Source organism: Fragaria vesca, linkage group LG6, assembly GCF_000184155.1.
Source record: "Fragaria vesca subsp. vesca linkage group LG6, FraVesHawaii_1.0, whole genome shotgun sequence".
Lineage (NCBI taxonomy): Eukaryota > Viridiplantae > Streptophyta > Magnoliopsida > Rosales > Rosaceae > Fragaria > Fragaria vesca.
In genome coordinates this window covers 22,667,217-22,686,558 of record NC_020496.1, presented here as the reverse complement: position 1 = coordinate 22,686,558, position 19,342 = coordinate 22,667,217, and the positions used below count along the sequence as shown (strand labels likewise).

Genomic DNA, 19,342 nt, shown 5'->3' with positions numbered 1-19,342 from the left:
CGCCGGCAGCGGCGGCCGGAGGTCAATTCCGGCGACCTCAAAACCTATGAAATTTTAACAGCATCTTCCTCTCATCAAGCTCTACAACTTTCATAACTAGCACAAACACCAATTCCAAGCCTAACTAGGGCAATCGACTAAAAACATCAAAAACACCATAAAACTTCCACCTCAAATTTCTCCTTACCTAGCTCAAGAGGGAGTGAGTCCTTTTAGGGCAAGGTTGCTGGGTTGGAGGGCTACAAAACCATACCAAGCTTGCCCGGATTGGTGGCCGGAGGAGGAAGTTCCGGCGAAGGGAAGGTTTGGACAGTCGGACCTTACGGGCGGCACCGCTCACTCACGGCGGCGCTAGGGGGGCTGCTACCGGCCTAGAATGGAAGCTGGGAGGGAGACCGACCGAACGGGACCGGTCCGGCGGCGAACGGAGGTCGGACGGCGGCGGGAGGACGGCCGGAAGTTTGCTGGGTGTAGAGAGAAGAAAATCAGGTGGGAGGAGAAGAAAAAATCGGGAGGGAGGGAGAAGAGAAAGAAGAAGAAATGGGTTGGGCTCGGCCCAGCCGACCCAACACCCCTTTTAACCCATAATTCCAAAATTCAACACCCCGAAAAATAATACCCGAATAAAAATTACCTTTTACTAGCTAAAATTTACTATTTTTACCGTCATCGTATTTTCCTCATACGAATAATCCTCCGCACATAATCGTCCCCGAAACCCCTCTAGGGACCAATTAAACTATTTACTCAATGATCGAGACGGTAAAATTCTTATTATAATCACGCTAGTAAATAAGGTAAAAATATAAGGGTCGGGATGTGACAAAACCTCTTAGCCCCAGTAGCAAGGGTAGGAAGAAGACCTGGTACGACATGTAATGATCTTTGCTAAACCTCAAATATGTATCAATATGATCTTGAATTACAAACTTTTTATTTACCCGTAGTTGGTATAGGGACGAAATGTAATGACCTTTTATGGTTTGAGTCATAATATCAATTCAATATAGTAATTTTGGGTTACAGTAGAGAGTGAAATTAGTTGTTTTTCTTTTTTTTTTTACATAGTGAAATTAGTTGTTATGTTTGCTATTTATAAGGATAAATTGTGATTCTCAATTATATATTGCGCGTGAAAATTTTAAATTGTTTGATTAGAGTTTGGGCTTTATCTAATCATAGTCTCTTTAATCGTTGATTTTTCTTACGTGAAAATTAAAAAGTATTTGATTAGAGTTTGAAATTTATCTAATTATAGTCTCTTTAATCGTTGATTCTTCTTCCGCATTTGTTAAAACTTAAAAGAGAGGATAAAATTAAGATGTTATTCCCCAATAGGGCAAAATGTCATGGTACCCCATAATGAAACAGAAAATCTATGCATAATGCAAAATATTAGTGTGCTTCATTTGCAATAGAGTAGGTGAACCAGAAAGGTTCTTGCCAATGACGGTTAAACTATACATAAGCTAAACTATACCAATGACGGTTCTTGCCATTCGAATATACTCGAGTAGTAAAAAGGGATCACCATGATGCCAAATGAGACCATTCCAATTTGGTACGTGGTCACGATACAAGGATACTGTGCTAATGCAATCCATTAGCATTGTGTTTCTACATGATTAGCATTTGTATTACTACCAAAGAAGGTCATAAACGAATCAATCATTCACTCGCTTTGGATTAACTTTCTATACTGCATGATTAGTTAGGTGGATCTTGGGTTGACTAATCACCAATATACTAGTCTGTGTTATCCCCCTCTTTTATAATTGTTTTAAGACTAATGGGCAAGCAAATCAAGTGATAGCTCCAGGCAAGTAGTAGTTGTTTAGTTTACTTTTATATCGACTTTTGGTAGAAACATAGGAAAACATAAGAATAGTGGCTCTCTTAGGAATAGGTATGGTGAGACATAAACATAAACCAATCGTACATTGTACATGCCCGGCTCAAAGTGTGCCGATTGGGACGTCGAGCCTCCAAGAACAAGGGAGTGGATTGGTGGTCACTCGTGTGTTTGCGTTAAGGACATGGTAGACACCAAGTACTATATTGTTTGGAATCTCTGATATTTTTGATTCGGGTCGAGACAAGTAAACTCTTTCATTTTCATATTTGGTAGTGTTTTGCTAGCATTGTTTTAGTGTAGTCTGACTAAGTTACTGTTTATGTGTGGTTACCGGCCTATCAGGAATGAAACCACAAGAATCACCGGAAAGGCGCACCATGTCCGACTTCTGTCACTTTTTTTTTCAATAACCCGCGACTTCTGTCACTTGTCAACAAAGAAAATAGGGAAGACCGGGTAGACCAATTCATTAGCAGGCCCAAACCACGTTGCTCTATTCCTGAACCCAAGCCCAATACCAATTGAGCAAAGCCCAGCCTCTACAGTTAAACCCTCTAAAACCGACCCTCTCAATTACACCGACCCGGTAAATAATAAAGCATCCGCCTCTATAAAAACAGCCGCTCTTTATTTACCGGATTGCCTCCAAAAACCTAAAATCGCTTCCACACCTCTCTCTCTCTCTCTCAAAATCCTCCACCGCTAAAACCGACATGGCTTCCAAGAAAGGCGACTACAACCCTCACTCCGGCGACGGCGCTAGCCCCGGGTCAGCTCTCTTCTCTCTTCTCTCTCTCTTATCTCTCTCTAATCATCCAAACCTGAACAAAAAGCTAATCGATTCTGTCATTCTTGTTTTTGCAGCAAGATATTCATCGGAGGCTTGGCCAAGAACACCACCCTTGGTAAGATTGGACTTCCGATTTTGATGCTTGGATGGTTTGGCGTTTCGTAACGGCCTTTAGATTTTGATTAGGGTTTTTTCGATTTTACTGAAATATATGTTGTATGATCTGGTTGCAGAGACGTTCATTAAGTATTTCGAGAAGTATGGGGAGATAATCGACTCTGTGATCATGAAGGACCGCCAAACGGGGCTTCCGAGAGGTTTCGGCTTCATAACCTATTCGGATCCTTCTGTTGTTGACCAGGTTATTCAAGAGACTCACGTCATCAATGACAAGCAGGTAATTTTCTGCTTCTTTATGTTGGTTACGATTGGATTAGGCGTTGTAAGTAGTTTCGGTTAGTTAAAGAAGATTGTTTTTAGCATGAGTTGAAAGATTTCTTTTCAGCTTTCTTTATGTTTTTATCATGTTCAATTAGGAGAAATGAGTTTCAGTTAGTTAAAGAAGATTGTTTGAGAATTTGACATGGATTTTTGACCAGGTTGAGATAAAGAGAACCATTCCGAAAGGTGCTGGTCAAGCCAACGATTTCAAGACTAAGAAAGTTTTTGTAGGCGGGATTCCGAGAACTGTTACTGAAGGTTTGTGTGTTATCTTTTGGTAGTGGATGTTGTTTGTGGTGGTTTAATTTCTGTTGCACAACTGGTTGATGGTTTTTTTTGTCTCCGATCATCAGATGAGTTGAAAGATTTCTTTTCAAAGTTTGGTAATGTGGAGGAGCATCAGATCATACGTGAGCATGCCACAAACCGCTCTCGAGGGTTTGGATTTGTTGTATTCGAGAGCGAAAAAGTTGTTGATAATTTGCTGGCTAATGGAAATAAAATTGATATGGATGGAACACAGGTGAGTTTTTGGCAATGGTCTTTGATGGTGTTGGGTGTATATTACGCACATATTTTGTATAAAGCAACATTGAAAGGTTTTACTTTTAAGTATCCCCCTAATTGTAAGCACATGTATTTTTCTCATGAAAGTTTTACACCACTTTTGCATTCCGCATTTCTACATAAGTGGACTTGAGTGCAGGGTTGTTTTCTCTCTACCTAAGTCCAGGTCTCACGAATAAGTGGTAAGTAAGAGATTAGGTTAACTCACTTCTTTATTGTAGGTTGAGATCAAGAAGGCTGAACCGAAGAAGGCCTCAAACCCTGCTCATGTTCCTGCCTTCAGTAGAGACTCTAGGCCACACCCATACCCTGCTAGTTATGATTTAGTCGGCAACACATATAGTGGTTATGGCCCTGGTGGTTATGGCCTTCCTTCTTATGGCCCTCCTTCCTATAGGTCACATGGAGAATTTGGCAGTAGGTTTGATGATTACAATGGTTATTCAGATGCTAATGATGCTGGTGTTGGTTTTGAGGGTATCAGAGGTGGTCCTTTTCCTGGTTATCATGGAGATTCTTCATTTGGGTATCCTAGTAGATTTTCCTCCTATCGTGGAGGGCTTGGTGGTGGTGGGGGATATGGTGGTAGCGGGTTAGGTGCATATGGGCGTGAAGCTAGGGGCTATGGAAGTTATGCTGGGTCAGGCTCGGGTGATGGTTACGATTCAGGACCTGGTGCTAGTTATGAAGGACCACGAGGCATGTATGGAGCTACTAGGGCAGGTTATGGCGGCAGTAGTCGTTACCACCCTTACGGAAGGTAGAATTATGTCTAAGCTTTCATATAGAAGTTGCTTGCTGGTTCTGTTGTCCCTAGGCACTACATCAAGAGGCACTAGCTAGAAGAGCAGATGAATCACTAGTTTCTCCTGGTTGCAAGTTTAGATCATCATCAACTTAGAAGACTTTGCCATTATTAGTCATATGTTTTCTGTTGTCCTATTGACAGTTAGAAGATGCTTAAATCAACCTAGTGTAGTTTGTGTTCTGATATTCATTTGTTTTCAAATGCTTTGTGTGTGATTTATTTTTTTTTCAGTTGGATATTATCTTTCTTTTCTTAAGAGTGTGTACGGCTTTAAGATAAGTAGTGAAATAGTTTTTCATGTCCACACAGGTCAGGTCTTCTTCATAAGGACCCCAAATTTAGATTGATAATATGCATATAGTGGGTTCTTTAAAGCTAAGCTATGATTTGAAGTACTGTTACCATTGTCTTCTTCTGTTGGTAACTAGTTCCATATAGATGACTTGTTTACAGTTTCAGATTTTGTTTTGTTTTGTTGAAGTCAACAGTTTCAGATTGTTAGTTGCGAGGGTTTCCACTGATGGTTGTGGTTGCATAATGAGTTAATGACGTAAGGAAACAGGACCGATATCTCCCTTAGTTTTCCACTTTGCCAACTCACGGTTCTGATTAATTACAAACAACCATTAGGTATTGAAAGTATATACCTTCCAAAGATGCTTGGGGAACTTCACTTGATGGTTATACTTCCTCCTTAAAAGAAGGCCGATGAGGCCTGTGCGAAAGAGCTGGAGCATCACTTGCGGCTCAAGTCTTCTCATGACTCGGCACCTTCTAATCAAGAGGCTTCCTCATGAAGTGCACCAGAGGGATATAGAGAAAGCTCCACTCCTAGACACAGCAGTGCTGCTCTATCTCCTCCATGTGTTGTTAAGAGTGCAAGACGAAGATTGCTGCATCAGTTCCCTGCAGTTTTGAAATTGAGTTTGTTAAATCAAGTTAAATCACCAGGCTACATTCTCAAGTTGTTGAGGTGCACATCCAGCAAGTTCCGGACACAAAACTGTTCGAGGGACGTTTCACTCTGATTTGAGCCATCAATCAACATTTTTAACATCTTCATAAGATGGAATAGGGAAATCACATTTCAGAAAATTGTGTAAATTTTAAGAACTAAAAATTGTAAACGCATTCAGAATTTTTATAAATATTAGATTTTTTCTGGTTTGTAAATTCTTGTGTGAAAATCTATAGGTGAAGACTGGTGTGACCTGACGATGGTGACGTAAATTTGGCAAAATAGCCGACATATTTTATACATTCTTTGGCGGCCAAAAGGAGAAACTCCGAATAGAAGAAACGAACAAAAAAAAAGAAACAGACGTGGAGAATCATGAATCGTCCATCACGGAAGTAACGAAGCCTCGCAAGCGGACCCAGATGCCAGGTGACTCATTACATCTGGCCCCACGTGTCAGACGATTAGGCTTTTTGATAATTAAATTCTGGATACGGTTCCCTTGTCGTAACACGAGGAAGAGGAAAAGGAGGCGAATCACCGAAAATAACCCTAAACTGGTACTAGTGTCGTAATGCCATACGCCCATACGGTGCATCCGTACAGTCGTTCTCACATAATCGATTCTTCTTGTACCCCCACACGTGTTCCACAAATGTTCGAGTAGTATTACTTTCCTCAAACAAACAAAGATCAACAAGCAAGCTCACACACAGCGACAACCAGCTCAATTCTAATCCTAGTTTTGAAGCATCAGGTGATTCTTTTCCCTCTTTTTGTTCTTGGATTTCATTTGTTTTTGATTGATGATCTTGTTCTTTTCTATGGTTGGTGATGATGAACATGGATTTGTGTGGATTTATATATATATATTCTGCTGATTTATACGTCATTTATTGCAGGTAGTATTGTTGGGTCCATGGAGCATACTGAAGGGAGCGTCATGAACTCACAGGTAAAACAAAATTTGGGTGCTGGTGATTACTTGTCAATTCTGAAAGGCTATGGAACCTTTGGGATATTGGGTGCTGTTATTGTTGCCGTGCTTATACCCGTGTTGCTGTCAACTGTGTTCTTGGGAAAGAAGAGGAAGCACCGAGGAGTTCCTGTGCAAGTCGGTGGTGAGGAAGGTTATGCGATGCGCAATGTTCGTGTTACTGACTTGATTGAGTCTCCTGATAGCGAGGCCACAACTGTGCCAGCCTTGTTTGAGAAATCTTGTAACAAGTTCGCGCAGAATCAGTTTCTTGGAACCAGGAAGTTGATCGGGAGGGAATTTGTCACGGCTAGCAATGGCAAGAAGTTTGAGAAACTTCATTTGGGAGATTATGAATGGCAAACATACAAACAAGTATTTGATCGGGCTAGCAACTTTGCGTCTGGCCTTATTAAGTTGGGTCATAATGTGGATACCCGTGCTGCAATTTTTGCTGACACCTGCGCGGAGTGGTTTATAGCCTTTCAGGTACACTCTTCAACTTTTTAATAACCATGCGCTCTGGTTTCTGCTGTTGTTGTTGAAAGAGTTGGTTTTTTCTGTTCCAGGGGTGCTTCCGGCAGAATATTACTGTTGTTACTATCTATTCTTCGCTAGGTGACGATGCCCTAATCCACTCGCTGAATGAGGTTTGTTGCCAACCACTTACTTCTTCATACTAAAGTGTTAAACAAATTGTGCTCTGTTGCTACAATTTAACAATATATCAAGGACAGAGAACATGGATAGTCCTCATTTAAGCTTTTCTGTTTTTGGCAGACTCAAGTATCAACATTGATATGTGAAACAAAGCAGTTGAAAAAGCTGGCTGCCATAAGCTCAAGCCTAACCAGCATTAAAAATGTAGTTTATTTTGACGACGAGGGAAGTTCAGATGCTAAAGAATGTGAAAGTACTAGCAATTGGACAGTCAAATCCATTTCTGAAGTTGAGAAACTTGGACAAGAAACTCCTGTTCATCCACGTTTACCTTCAAAGAACAATGTCGCTGTTATCATGTATACGAGCGGCAGTACAGGTCTACCAAAGGTTTGTTTCCCTTTATCTCCCTTTTTCTAGTTGCATATCTTTTGTTGGCTACAGAAGTAACGCAGATTCAAATGACATGTTTAATATTTTTGGTTATTCTATTGTTAGTTGAAAGTTGAATAATTCATAACAGCATTAGTTGATACTAAAACGGAATGCTGTATTCCTTTTAACATCGTGAGCTGGCAATGATACAGGGAGTAATGATAACTCATGGCAATATCGTAGCCACTACTGCAGCTGTTATGACAGTGATTCCACATCTGGGTGGCACTGATACATACTTAGCATACTTGCCCTTAGCTCATGTTTTTGAATTGGCCGCAGAGGTAAGTTTGATTGGAAAGTTGTCTTATACTAATTTCTGTACAATTTCTGGGGAAATTTTTAATATTGTTGTTGTCCAGTCTGTGATGATGGCTTCAGGTGTTAAAGTTGGTTATGGTTCCGCATTGACGTTAACAGACACTTCAAATAAAATTAAGAAAGGAACCAAGGGAGACGTTTCTGTGTTGAAGCCGACTCTCATGACTACAGTTCCTGCTATTATAGATCGTATTCGAGATGCAGTCTTTAAAAAGGTAAGAAGTGGATCTGAGTCACCTTGCCTGTGATTTTATTTATTTGTGCATTAGTTTAGGTTGGGGATTCTTTCTATACTAATAGCTATGATGTATTGTAGGTTGAGGAGAAAGGGGGGATAGCAAAGAAACTTTTTGACATTGGATTTAAACGGCGACTGCCTGCTGTAGAAGGAAGCTGGTTTGGCGCTTGGGGTCTGGAAAAATTGTTTTGGGATAACCTTGTCTTTAAAGTTATACGTCTAGGGCTTGGAGGCCGCCTCCGCTTTATGCTCTGTGGTGGAGCTCCTTTATCTGCTGATTCACAACGCTTCATCAATATCTGCATGGGGTAATTGTTTTCTAGGCTGTAGATGACTATGGTTTTGCATTTCCATGGTGGTAGCTGATTATAATACTACAATCATGATTATAAAAATTAGAAAATGACATAGCATCCTTCTGCATCTCATTATGTACTCAAGAACAGTTAAATCAGTTGATACACATTTATAAAGTCTAATTCCTTCTTTCACAGTGTTGGTCCTAATTAGGCATACATTTATTTAATTTTGCAAGCTGTTTGTTTCTAAACAGGGCTCCAATCGGGCAGGCATATGGCTTGACGGAAACATTTGCTGGAGCTACGTTTTCTGAGGCGGATGACACAACAGTGGGCCGTGTTGGCCCACCCTTGCCTTGTTGCTACGTCAAGGTATCTTATATTTGAGAAAAAAAAATTAGGTGATTTATGATCAAATCAAGATGTTTTTCTAAGACTAACAATCTATCAGTGGTTTGTTTTCCAGGTCAGTTGCTGACCAAAGAAAAGATGCTCAATCACCTTTGGATGTAAATCCCACGGTGGAATACAAAACAAACTCAACTTAATAATAATAATTCACTCCACCGTTGGATTTACATCTAAAGGTGGTTGAGCATTATTTTCTTGGGAAGTGATTGATGTGGTTAACATTTCTGAATAGTTTATATGCCAACTCTAATAAACTTTTGCAAGTTTCACTGACCATGAGAAGACAGGATGATATTGAAAATGTGACAAGGGACTCATGGTTGTACGTTATTGGATTTAAAGCGTTTCAATATAAAAGAACGTATCCTTTATTTATGCAGCTTGTTTCTTGGAAAGAAGGTGGATACTTGCCATCTGACAGGCCAATGCCTCGTGGGGAGATTGTAATTGGGGGACCTAGTGTAACTGCTGGGTACTTCAATAATCAAGAGAAGACTGACGAGGTGTACAAGGTGAGTTTTCTAACTTCGGCTGTATATGTTATTTTTATTGGTTTGTGATATTGATGATTTCATGGACACTATAGGTTGACGAGAATGGCATGCGCTGGTTTTATACTGGTGACATTGGAATGTTCCATCCTGATGGATGCCTCGAAATTATAGATAGGAAAAAGGATATTGTTAAACTTCAGCATGGAGAGTACATCTCACTCGGAAAGGTGTTATAGATTTTACTGTGCCATTTCTATAGAATAATGTTGCTGGACATAATAAACTGTAGCTTCTTCAGGGATGTTAACGACGTTGGTCATGGCATCGGTGCAGGTTGAGGCGGCATTAATAAACAGTAATTATGTGGACAATATCATGGTATTTGCAGACCCCTTCCACAACTACTGTGTAGCTATCGTTGTCCCTGCGCGTGGAGCCCTGGAGCAGTGGGCTCAGCAAGCTGGGATCAAGTACAATGATTTTTCTGAGCTGTGTGCAAAAGGTGAAGCAGTTAGTGAGGTCCAGCAATCCCTCTCCAAGGTCCATGAATCTTTCTTTATCTACTTAATGATTTCCGATAGTTCAGAGCTTTCCCCTCAATATCTAAATTTGTCATTTTTCATCTTTTGTCATGTAGATAGCAAAAGAAGCAAAACTGGACAAGTTCGAACTTCCTGGAAAGATTTATTTGGCTCCTGAGCCATGGACACCCGAATCTGGGTTGGTTACTGCTGCTCTCAAGATCAAGAGGGAACAGATCAAGGCCAAGTTCAAAAGTGAGATTGAAAAGTTGTATGGTTGATAAAGTTCTATGGGTTTGAGTTGTGTAGGCAACTAATGATAGTGGTCTAAATCTCAAACATTTTTAATGACAGATCATACTGATCTCTAAATGTACCCGTATTCTTTTGTTCTAAAGATGTTCTCTTCCACTTGTATCATGCTGGTGATGGTTCTACTTTTTTTTTTTTAATACTTTAAAAAAAAAAAAAAACCCGTAAGCTGGTGTTGTTGTCGATGCATGTATATTTCCAGTTTCTCAATCAGTCTATGAATCGTTCTTAACTGATGTTAGAAGGTATTTTCAGTATTGTTCTGAGCATATCTCCGGCAGCCAAACAGTGAACGGAAACTGCAAAGGGGCCGGATAGCCCAGCAGAGTATTAACATGGAGAATCATCCACTGCAACATCATGATAATCAATTCTCATGCGATTTATGATTTTGTGTGCTACATCATCAAATTATACCTACATATCCTTGGTGATCATAATCCTAGCATTGGCTTTGAATCAAAAGGTGTCGAAGTCTTTATGATAATAGGGTCGTTGGTGATCTTATTTCTTTTGTTGATAATTGATGCAATGATCTACATATCGATGTGGGTATGATGCAAGTCTCAGATGTGTACCAAAACAACTAACAGATATGTATGCATCAAAAGCAACTACCACGCCAGTGATATTATACAGGAGCTACTCCTATTCCATTTAACAGGTTTTATAGTTCAGACTTCAGAGCCATATCCATCACATTGAAATAATGCTGGATATATTGCCTGCGGCTCAAGTTACCTACCCCTATATGTACTTAGGTCTCGATAGTAATGACGAATGAGGGTGTACTACTGTAGAACGGAAACTCCAAAGGTGTTGTAGTAGAGTAGCAACGTGGAGAAATGATCCATCAGATACCAAATTAAGCTCGATTTTCATAGGCATAGTTTAAATGGTACCAAACCCTCTTTGGTATGTACTATGCTGGTACGGTGCATAATACATTACTCTGAATATGGAGGGATTGAACTTTATACGTAGTATACGGATACTGTGGGATTGGGGTGTTATAGTTTTCTTCTTGTTTTGTTTCAGGGTGTAGGGTTTAGGGTATGCGTGAAAGTTTAGCTCGTTTCTTTTCTCTAGTTGTGCTGCTTCAATTGTGATAATAAGATATATGTTAGTTTAATTTGTTTTGTAATCCCACTGATTCAAGTTGCTATTTTCAGTTGCATGTAAAAGGGAGCATGTTGATATGATCTGAGCGAATAATATACAAGTACTTCTAAGTCTTCAAATACTGCACATTCAGTTGTAACTACCTAAGAGTAAGCATAATGACATTCACTATGGGGAAGAAAAAGCATAGATGCTCACATCTGTAACCATTGCTGTTTAACAGTACTTAAGTTACAACATGCAGCTTTTGTAGAAATTTCTAATCTTTGGTGTTCTTAGCTACACACCAAGCTTTGAAAGGGTTCGAGTTCTATAAGAAGCTAAATACAGTGTATTTTGTCATTTAAGCACACCCACAAGGATGCTATAGCTGCCTAGCTGGGATATGAAATCTCAAGCCTCTTTCATGACTGGGATCTCCACATCTGTATGACGGTTTGCATTCCATTCCCTATCTGTGATGTAATCTTTATGCATATGATACTGACACAAAGATCTTAATTTCTATTCTGGCTCAGCAGGGCTCAGTGAGTTAGGTTTCGTTGAGAGTGATGGTCGTAAGATGAGGTACAAAGCAGGGCCTAGAAATGGCACCACTGACAAAGGCAGAAGCCAAGAGCCTTTGTCAAACCTGCAGAAAATTATGTGTCAGAATATTTTAGGGTTAGACCTTGATTTTAACACAAACATATAACAGCACCAGGATTACCGTTTTCGTGAAGTCATATCATTGTAAACCCAAAATGGAGCAAATGCAGATAGTAGGGTGAAATCAAGGCTCATGACATGGATCTGCATCATTAGGGTTCCAATGTGGTACGTTTAGAGAAATCCCTCAACTCCAAATACGATACTTCTCAAATATGTGGGAAACTATGACAATATATAAGAACTATGTAATTGGTCGAGTGACTTACAAATTTACTTTCATTGAAGTACTGGTAATATTCATTCCAGTCAGCCCCACTCGCTAGACCTGCATAAATGACTATTCCCAGCCCTGCAGCAAGTGCAATCTGATGCGTAATGGAGTTACTTGCATTTTCCAAAACAAATAAAAAGATGCTACATATTTTGACCATCACTGATACAGATGTTAATCAAGGACATTATGCAAATGAATTTCAGTTTCATGAAGATTTAATTCCAGATCAGGCTGAAGGGAGCATTTGAGAGCTATGGTTTGCTTGTAAAGTAGTTAGGGGTTTTTAGTTAGCCATGGAGTAACTCTACAGACTTCCATGTTTTAACCTAGACATTGATTAACTTAAAAGCTGCAGCAATTCTCACCCCAGCAGTTAATTTAGATTCTAGGAAGTTGAGAGGCCATCTTCCAAGCTCACTTTCATCAACAGTAGGTGGTGGTGGTTTCCAAAGTACAAAATAGGGAAGAAGGGCATATGCTCCACCAAAGCATGAAAGTATTAAGAAGGGCCAGACAGGAATGCTGCTTTTTGAGCTGCACATACAAGAATATATACTCAGATCTTAACTGTGAAACATTGATGAACAAGTCCGGTTTCTACTGGAGATTACATACTTACATAGTATATTAAGGCTGAGAAATTCCATGATTCATCAAAGATACACTATACATAGAATCAGAATAAAAAATAAATAAAACGGGGAGCCCGGAGGTGTGTAAGAGCATTGAAAGAAAATCCAAAGAAAGTAGCACTACCTTCTCCCTGTTGGAAGCAGCAGCATGCTATATAGCAAAGGCCACAAACCCATGATGTACCAGACAGACACAAGCACTTGGTTCATTTTAAAACCATCATCTCCCTTCAAATTCAAGAGTTTCTTTATGAAATACATGTCCCTTGACTGAAAAAGTGAAAAGGCCATATGTTAAGAATATGAAATGTGGGATGATTGAAAAGCATATTTTATGGCCAAATGCAAAGATCAATTGAACATTAAGGAATTCACATGCCATTAGACTTCCTCTCATCGTCTCACAGCACTTCACTAGTTTAACAAATAGTTCAATAAAAAAAACTACTAGGGATCACTGGCTTGTCCATGTTCACAATACACAATGAGGCACCTCTATGATTCAGTTTAGGTATGCAAGTCAACCAAGGAATCCTCAAACATTTTCATACAGAAATTATTCCTCCAATTCCAAAGCAACAACCTTTAAACATTTTTCACTTGTTTCTTTTACACATTACTCTAAACCTCCCAATAAGAAAGTAATCCAAACCTTCCAAAGGCATATTAGTCAAAAAAAAACAAAAACAAAAACAAAACAAGAGTTAAAGAACAACAGTAGCATACATTCATGTTTTACTCCTACTCTTTAGTAAGCAATACAACTAGTTCAACAAAACATATATCAAATTATACCTCATCATATTAAGGAATAACACCTGGACTACTATATTCAAAAACCTTGATTCTACATTTACCGGGGTCTGATTTGGAGAAAGAGTGAACACGTAGAACATGAGTGCCCCCCACAACAAAAATAGCAGAATTGAGGTTGTCCAGTTCTTTTCATCACCACCATTTTCAACCTCTAATGGTTCACCTTCATTCAGAACTGGGTCGTCTGGTTTCTGGCTATTCAAGGTACTGTGACAAATTTGAAGGTGGCCCTTGTGGAATGTAAAGATTGAAGCTTTACTATTGGGTTTAGAAAAGGTTGAAACTTTTGAGGCTGTTTTGGAGTGAGGAATTCTGGGCTTGAGGTTTTGGGTTTGGAGTGAAGTTTTGGATGGAAGGGATGATGGGAAGGTTGAGAAGTTGCAGGAGATGAGGTTGGCATTAGCCAACAACATGTTGTAGGAGCTGTGAAATTTTGGATATTCCTATTCCAGCTTTATGTTTTTAACAGGGGGCCTTTTTAACAGTGTGCTGAGCTTTAGTCCATGCGCTGCCGGTTTATAGCACACTTCTTCTTTTTTTCCTTTTTTTTTTCCTTCAAACAGAGAAACATCCGTAGGTCTAGTGACATATTTTGTGCGTAGTAAGTGACAGATCTTGAGTTTAGTTTAACTCACGAAAGACTATCGGATAAAGAAAAAGTAACCAACTCATGTATTCGAACTCTCTCCACATCGGGTGACGACTCATGACTCATTATCAAACTATATAAGTTATGATAAACAAACTTATAGATGCAACTGTATCAAATATATTAACAATTGATCATGAACATATTATCTCTTACTGTATTCGTTCATTTATTTGAAGTAAATTTCATAGTTAAACAACTTTTTTTTTTTAAGGTTATCAAACAAGTTTCGACGCTTGTTTGAACGAGAATCGGTTGCCGGATGCTTGACTTTTCAATTGAAAAACTTACATTGGTAGGGCTCGATTGCTCTCACGGAATATCAGCACCTCAATGTTGTTCATAATGTTCCTGAATAGGTGAGATGATGCTAGTAAAAATAGTCAAAGCACTTTTTGCCAGGATAAAAAAAGAAAAAGAAAAGAGAAATTTTATTTACATATTACTAAATATTAAATACACATCTCTTACTTAATACATTATCTATTATTTTTTTCACGTTAATGTTTTGCTAGATACACAACCCAAAATTTCCAAAATTATCCTTGTCCACAATAACCATATAAACAATCTATCTTTTTTTTAAAGATTTTTTTTTTATACAAAAGAAAATAACTGTTTTTTCATCAAGATTGCCATCTCACCCGTCTGACGGGCATGTAATAAGTTCATTGATATCTTCTTGTACTACGATTATATCCAACAAATGTTTATTTATTTTGAAAAAAATAACAAAAAAAAAATCAAAGGTTATTATCCCTCTCATATGATCTAATCTAGATTCACTATCAAATATCAAGCTACATGGATCATGAGCAGTCATGAATGAGCAATCTTTCATGCAATGAGAGAAACAATATGTGTACTTGTTTATTTAATTGACGTTATTTTTATTTTAATATAAATGTCACTTTTAGTAATTCAACATATATATAAAATTTAAAATTAAGATATATAAAATGAGGATATGTATCTATTCGGAGGGATATACGAATAAAATTTCTCGTAAAACTAAGGGAGTCGACAAAACAAGTTAACAACCGCGAGTTCCATAACTGAAAAAATGACCACAACCCAAGTCCCAAACCATATAAACCCCTGAGATAAGGTTCCCTTCTTCTTTTACTTGGTGTCCCTTGATAGCCATGGCTGAAGTTTCAAGAATCTTGCAAAGCACTCTCATACCCAGTTTCCACTCACACCCCAAAACCCATACATTTCAGTCACACCCACCAAGTTTCAAAAGACACCCAGTTCAGTGTTCTATCTCCACAACTGAAAGCACCACCAAAGCTACAGTGTCCCAGAACATCCCTTGGGGCTGTGACATTGATTCCTTGGAAAACGCTTCAGCTCTGCAGAAATGGCTGACAGACTCAGGCCTCCCACCTCAGAAAATGGGCATCCAAAAAGTTGATGTGGGGGAGAGAGGCCTTGTTGCTTTGAAGAACATAAGAAAGGGAGAGAAGCTGCTCTTTGTGCCTCCCTCTTTGTTCATCACTGCAGACTCTGTAAGATTTTTTGCAAACAAAACTCCGCGAAAGTTAATATCTTTAATGTCATTTTGATTGCAAGAAACTTGTGGTTTTTGAAATGCTAGGAATGGACATGTAGGGAGGCTGGTAAGGTGATGAAGAAAAACTCTGTACCAGACTGGCCATTACTAGCAACCTATCTGATTAGTGAAGCGAGTTACTTGAAGTCTTCAAGATGGAGCAACTATATAGATGCCTTGCCAAGGCAGCCTTATTCACTTTTGTATTGGTAAGTTGACACTTTCTAGTCTTTGTTTCATTGGTTGAGATTTAATGAGTGTGATCTCAGACTTCCACAGCCTCTATATGTCATTTCAGGACCCGCGAAGAGCTTGATCGATACTTGGAGGCATCGCAGATTAGGCAGAGGGCAATTGAAAGAGTTACTAATGTTGTCGGAACGTATGGCGTTGCATTTGCTATTTAATATTTGTTCTATGCTTGTTTGTTCATTTGTAATCAAGGTTGCATTTTTGTAATTATTGCATTGACTGCTTAGTCCTATCTCTTGTGCAGATACAATGATCTAAGGCTTAGGATATTCTCAAAGCACCCTGATTTATTTCCAGAAGAGGTATCAAACTTGTATTACAATACAATTGAGGCATTTTTGTGTGTGTGTATGTTAGTTATGTATGCTAGTAAGTTCTCACTCTTCTTTGATATTGTCAAAAAGCTTTGTGACATTGCTTTTTTCAAAGTGCAAGGTCAACCGTCAATCGACGATCTGACCTGTTTAACAATTCCTTAAGTGTACTCATCCTTTTATATCTCCAAGGCACACAGAAGATGAATCTAAAGCTATCCTTATCAAAATATGATCACATTTGTTTGGTTTTGATCTGTGTATCATTGTCCTTCCTCGTATTTTACAGGTATTCAACATAGAAACCTTCAAATGGTCATTTGGAATTCTTTTCTCACGTTTGGTAAGTAAACTACTCGAACAATAATTTCTAGTAAATTTGCTTCTGCTTCTACAAACTTTGTGTCAAATTCTTCTAGGACTCTAGGTGTTTGACATCCATGTGAAATTAAATTGTGTTAAGTAGGAATATGAGAAACAATTTTAAAACTTTCTAGGTTTCTATGTGTTTGACATCCATGTTATAGTTACTTGAGCTGAGCACTATAAGTCTATAACATGCCTAAAATATTGAAGGATTGTTTGCCTTCCTGCGATGTCTAAGCACCAGGAGTCAGAATGTCTGACATCCTTCAAGAAAACATATACTTTTTTACTATATGACTGGAAACTGTATCTCTGGTGATAAAATACTACCAGATATTTCCTATATAATGTTCGAAATAATTCGTATTAAACGACATTATTAATTTGCAGACTTTTGACATATAAGTCATTTATCTCCTAATCACAGGTTCGATTACCCTCAATGGATGGGAAAGTTGCCTTGGTTCCTTGGGCAGATATGCTGAATCATAGTTGTGAGGTTTGTGGATGATACTATTATTTATACAAATGATCAAAAGTATGATCTGTATTATCTGCATAACCTTAATCAATGTGCATCTTAATTTGACTGGTGCAGGTGGATACGTTTTTGGATTATGATCAATCATCCAAGGGAGTTGTTTTTACAACGGCCGGGCCATACCAGCCAGGTGAGCAGGTAAATATTGAATCTTGTTCACAACTGGAGTTGTAAATCAAGTAGATTTTCATAGACAAAACTGTAAAAGAAATAACTGAAAAGCATAAATTTAAGGTTTGTAGGCTAACCATTATCTGCCAATCTCTTCAACACATTTTGACTTTAAATAAGGGATGTGTGCCATGCAAACAAGTAACTCTATTGATTGCTGCTCATGACTTTCAGGTCTTTATTTCCTATGGGAAGAAATCGAATGGAGAGCTATTGCTTTCGTATGGGTTTGTCCCAAGCAAGGGCGCCAACCCTAGTGATTCCGTTGAGTTATCAGTGTCACTCCTGAAATCTGACAAATGCTATGAGGAGAAGGTGGAAGCTCTGAGAAAATATGGACTATCAGCGTGAGTACCTGAAATCTTGGTCTTTAGGTTCTATTTTAGTCATTTTAAAGCCTTTCTTGCACCTAAGAATGGCAGCAGAAATTGCCAAGTTTTGGGTAACTAGTGCGAAATCATACTTAATACTCTTTTTCAGCCTCCTGTTAACTCAGAAGAAGATATCGACAAATTATCTTCACTTCATTTTGTATTCCCCCATTCAACTGACTCCTTGCAGATGATTTCAAAATTTACTCTTTCCTCCTTTATGTTGTACCTTTTGTTCTAATCTGGGTACCAAATTATGATTCTTTTAAGCAGAAGAGAGTGTTTTCCTGTACGAATTACTGGCTGGCCATCAGAGCTAATGGCATTTGCTTATTTAGCTGTCAGTCCTCCAAGTATGAGCAAACAATTTGAAGAGGTGAGATAGTTTTAGCATTCTTGTTGAATGTATATTGTAGAACCTATCTGAAATATCTTTGCTTTTAGATGGCTGCTGCAGCATCGAATAAATCTACTACCCAGAAGGATTTGAGATATCCTGAAATAGAAGAAGAAGTACTACAGTTCATATTGGACAGTTGTGAAGTTAGCATATCGAAGTATAGCAAATTCTTACAGGTGAGACCATAATGTATGATAATTTCGACGTCTGTCGATAACAACACATATAATGCTATCGTCTCTGGATAGGATGGAGGAAAGAGTTTCATACAGTTGATATGTGTTAACAGGCAAGTGGTTCAATGGATTTGGATGTGACATCTCCAAAGCAGCTAAACCGAAGGTTGTTTCTGAAACAGCTAGCAGTGGACTTGTCTACTAGCGAGCAGAAAATCTTATTCCGTGCTCAATATGTAAGTCTTTTGCATCTGAAAGATTGATCATTCTAACTAGTGTGATATCAGAAAATTGTGGAGGACTTGATTTCATTGAACTTTGAAATTAAGAAGAAAATCTCCAAGCTAATCTGCTATCATGTTTCTATTTATCTATTTGCTGTTATGGTTTCAGATTCTGAGAAGGCAACTGAGGGATATACGAAAGGGTGAACTGAGAGCTCTAACGATCTTTAATGGGTTCAGGAAGTGGTTTAAGTGAGAAGAGTCTCAACTGTGATTGCTCCTGGGTTCGCCGCTGTAAGCCATTTTCTGATGATCTCTTAGCTCAATTTACATCCAGTGAAATTACTTATGAGTTTATCAGAACAGCTACCATCATCTGGAAGAAATGAATGATCAAAAGGATGCAATTCTACCTCACATGCAAATAACAAAGGGAAAAACAAAGCTATACTGTACCCTTGTATTTTGTAGTTAATTGTAGTTATTATATAACCGCCATGAACTCTCCTATTGTATTACAACATTCACATTCTTGTACTGTTCAATGACTTGTGTGTAATAGACTAGAGTTCATCCAAGATGTACCATTCAGGGTTGATTTCAAATTTTCTGAATAGTCCAACACTAGACAGAATTCAAAACATATTCTCTATCAAATATTCAAATTAACGAAGTAAACTTAGAAAAATTATGGTACAATTCATCAATAAGGCATTTTACAAACATAATTTTTTTACAAGGG

General features: G+C 38.5%; 4 protein-coding genes across 4 annotated transcripts; 3 read left to right on the top strand and 1 right to left on the bottom strand.

The window, feature by feature from the left end:
- Window positions 1–2,502: 2,502 nt before the first annotated feature.
- Window positions 2,503–5,064, top strand: LOC101312460 (RNA-binding protein Musashi homolog 2-like). The gene is made up of 6 exons (XM_004303532.1): window positions 2,503–2,624; window positions 2,720–2,760; window positions 2,879–3,042; window positions 3,245–3,344; window positions 3,440–3,609; window positions 3,875–5,064. The coding sequence occupies exons 1-6, from the start codon at window positions 2,569–2,571 to the stop codon at window positions 4,415–4,417; spliced, it is 1,074 nt and encodes a 357-aa protein (XP_004303580.1). The 5' UTR covers window positions 2,503–2,568; the 3' UTR covers window positions 4,418–5,064.
- A 1,041-nt stretch (window positions 5,065–6,105) lies between these two features.
- LOC101312171 (long chain acyl-CoA synthetase 8-like) lies at window positions 6,106–10,198 on the top strand. Its single transcript, XM_004303531.1, has 12 exons — window positions 6,106–6,176; window positions 6,322–6,884; window positions 6,965–7,045; window positions 7,176–7,445; window positions 7,643–7,774; window positions 7,853–8,026; window positions 8,128–8,357; window positions 8,603–8,720; window positions 9,140–9,271; window positions 9,346–9,480; window positions 9,587–9,793; window positions 9,891–10,198. Exons 2-12 carry the CDS (start codon window positions 6,339–6,341, stop codon window positions 10,053–10,055), a joined length of 2,190 nt encoding a protein of 729 aa, XP_004303579.1. The 5' UTR covers window positions 6,106–6,176; window positions 6,322–6,338; the 3' UTR covers window positions 10,056–10,198.
- Window positions 10,199–11,434: 1,236 nt separating this feature from the next.
- Window positions 11,435–14,031, bottom strand: LOC101311881. The gene is made up of 6 exons (XM_004303530.1): window positions 13,623–14,031; window positions 12,890–13,035; window positions 12,499–12,667; window positions 12,126–12,224; window positions 11,918–12,000; window positions 11,435–11,839 (listed from the first exon to the last, which is right to left on the bottom strand). Exons 1-6 carry the CDS (start codon window positions 13,992–13,994, stop codon window positions 11,713–11,715), a joined length of 996 nt encoding a protein of 331 aa, XP_004303578.1. The 5' UTR covers window positions 13,995–14,031; the 3' UTR covers window positions 11,435–11,712.
- A 1,344-nt stretch (window positions 14,032–15,375) lies between these two features.
- LOC101310824 (ribulose-1,5 bisphosphate carboxylase/oxygenase large subunit N-methyltransferase, chloroplastic-like) lies at window positions 15,376–19,145 on the top strand. The gene is made up of 12 exons (XM_004305634.1): window positions 15,376–15,741; window positions 15,831–15,994; window positions 16,084–16,167; window positions 16,282–16,339; window positions 16,641–16,694; window positions 17,145–17,216; window positions 17,316–17,396; window positions 17,604–17,776; window positions 18,074–18,176; window positions 18,245–18,376; window positions 18,490–18,612; window positions 18,770–19,145. The coding sequence occupies exons 1-12, from the start codon at window positions 15,376–15,378 to the stop codon at window positions 18,854–18,856; spliced, it is 1,497 nt and encodes a 498-aa protein (XP_004305682.1). The 3' UTR covers window positions 18,857–19,145.
- Window positions 19,146–19,342: the final 197 nt, after the last annotated feature.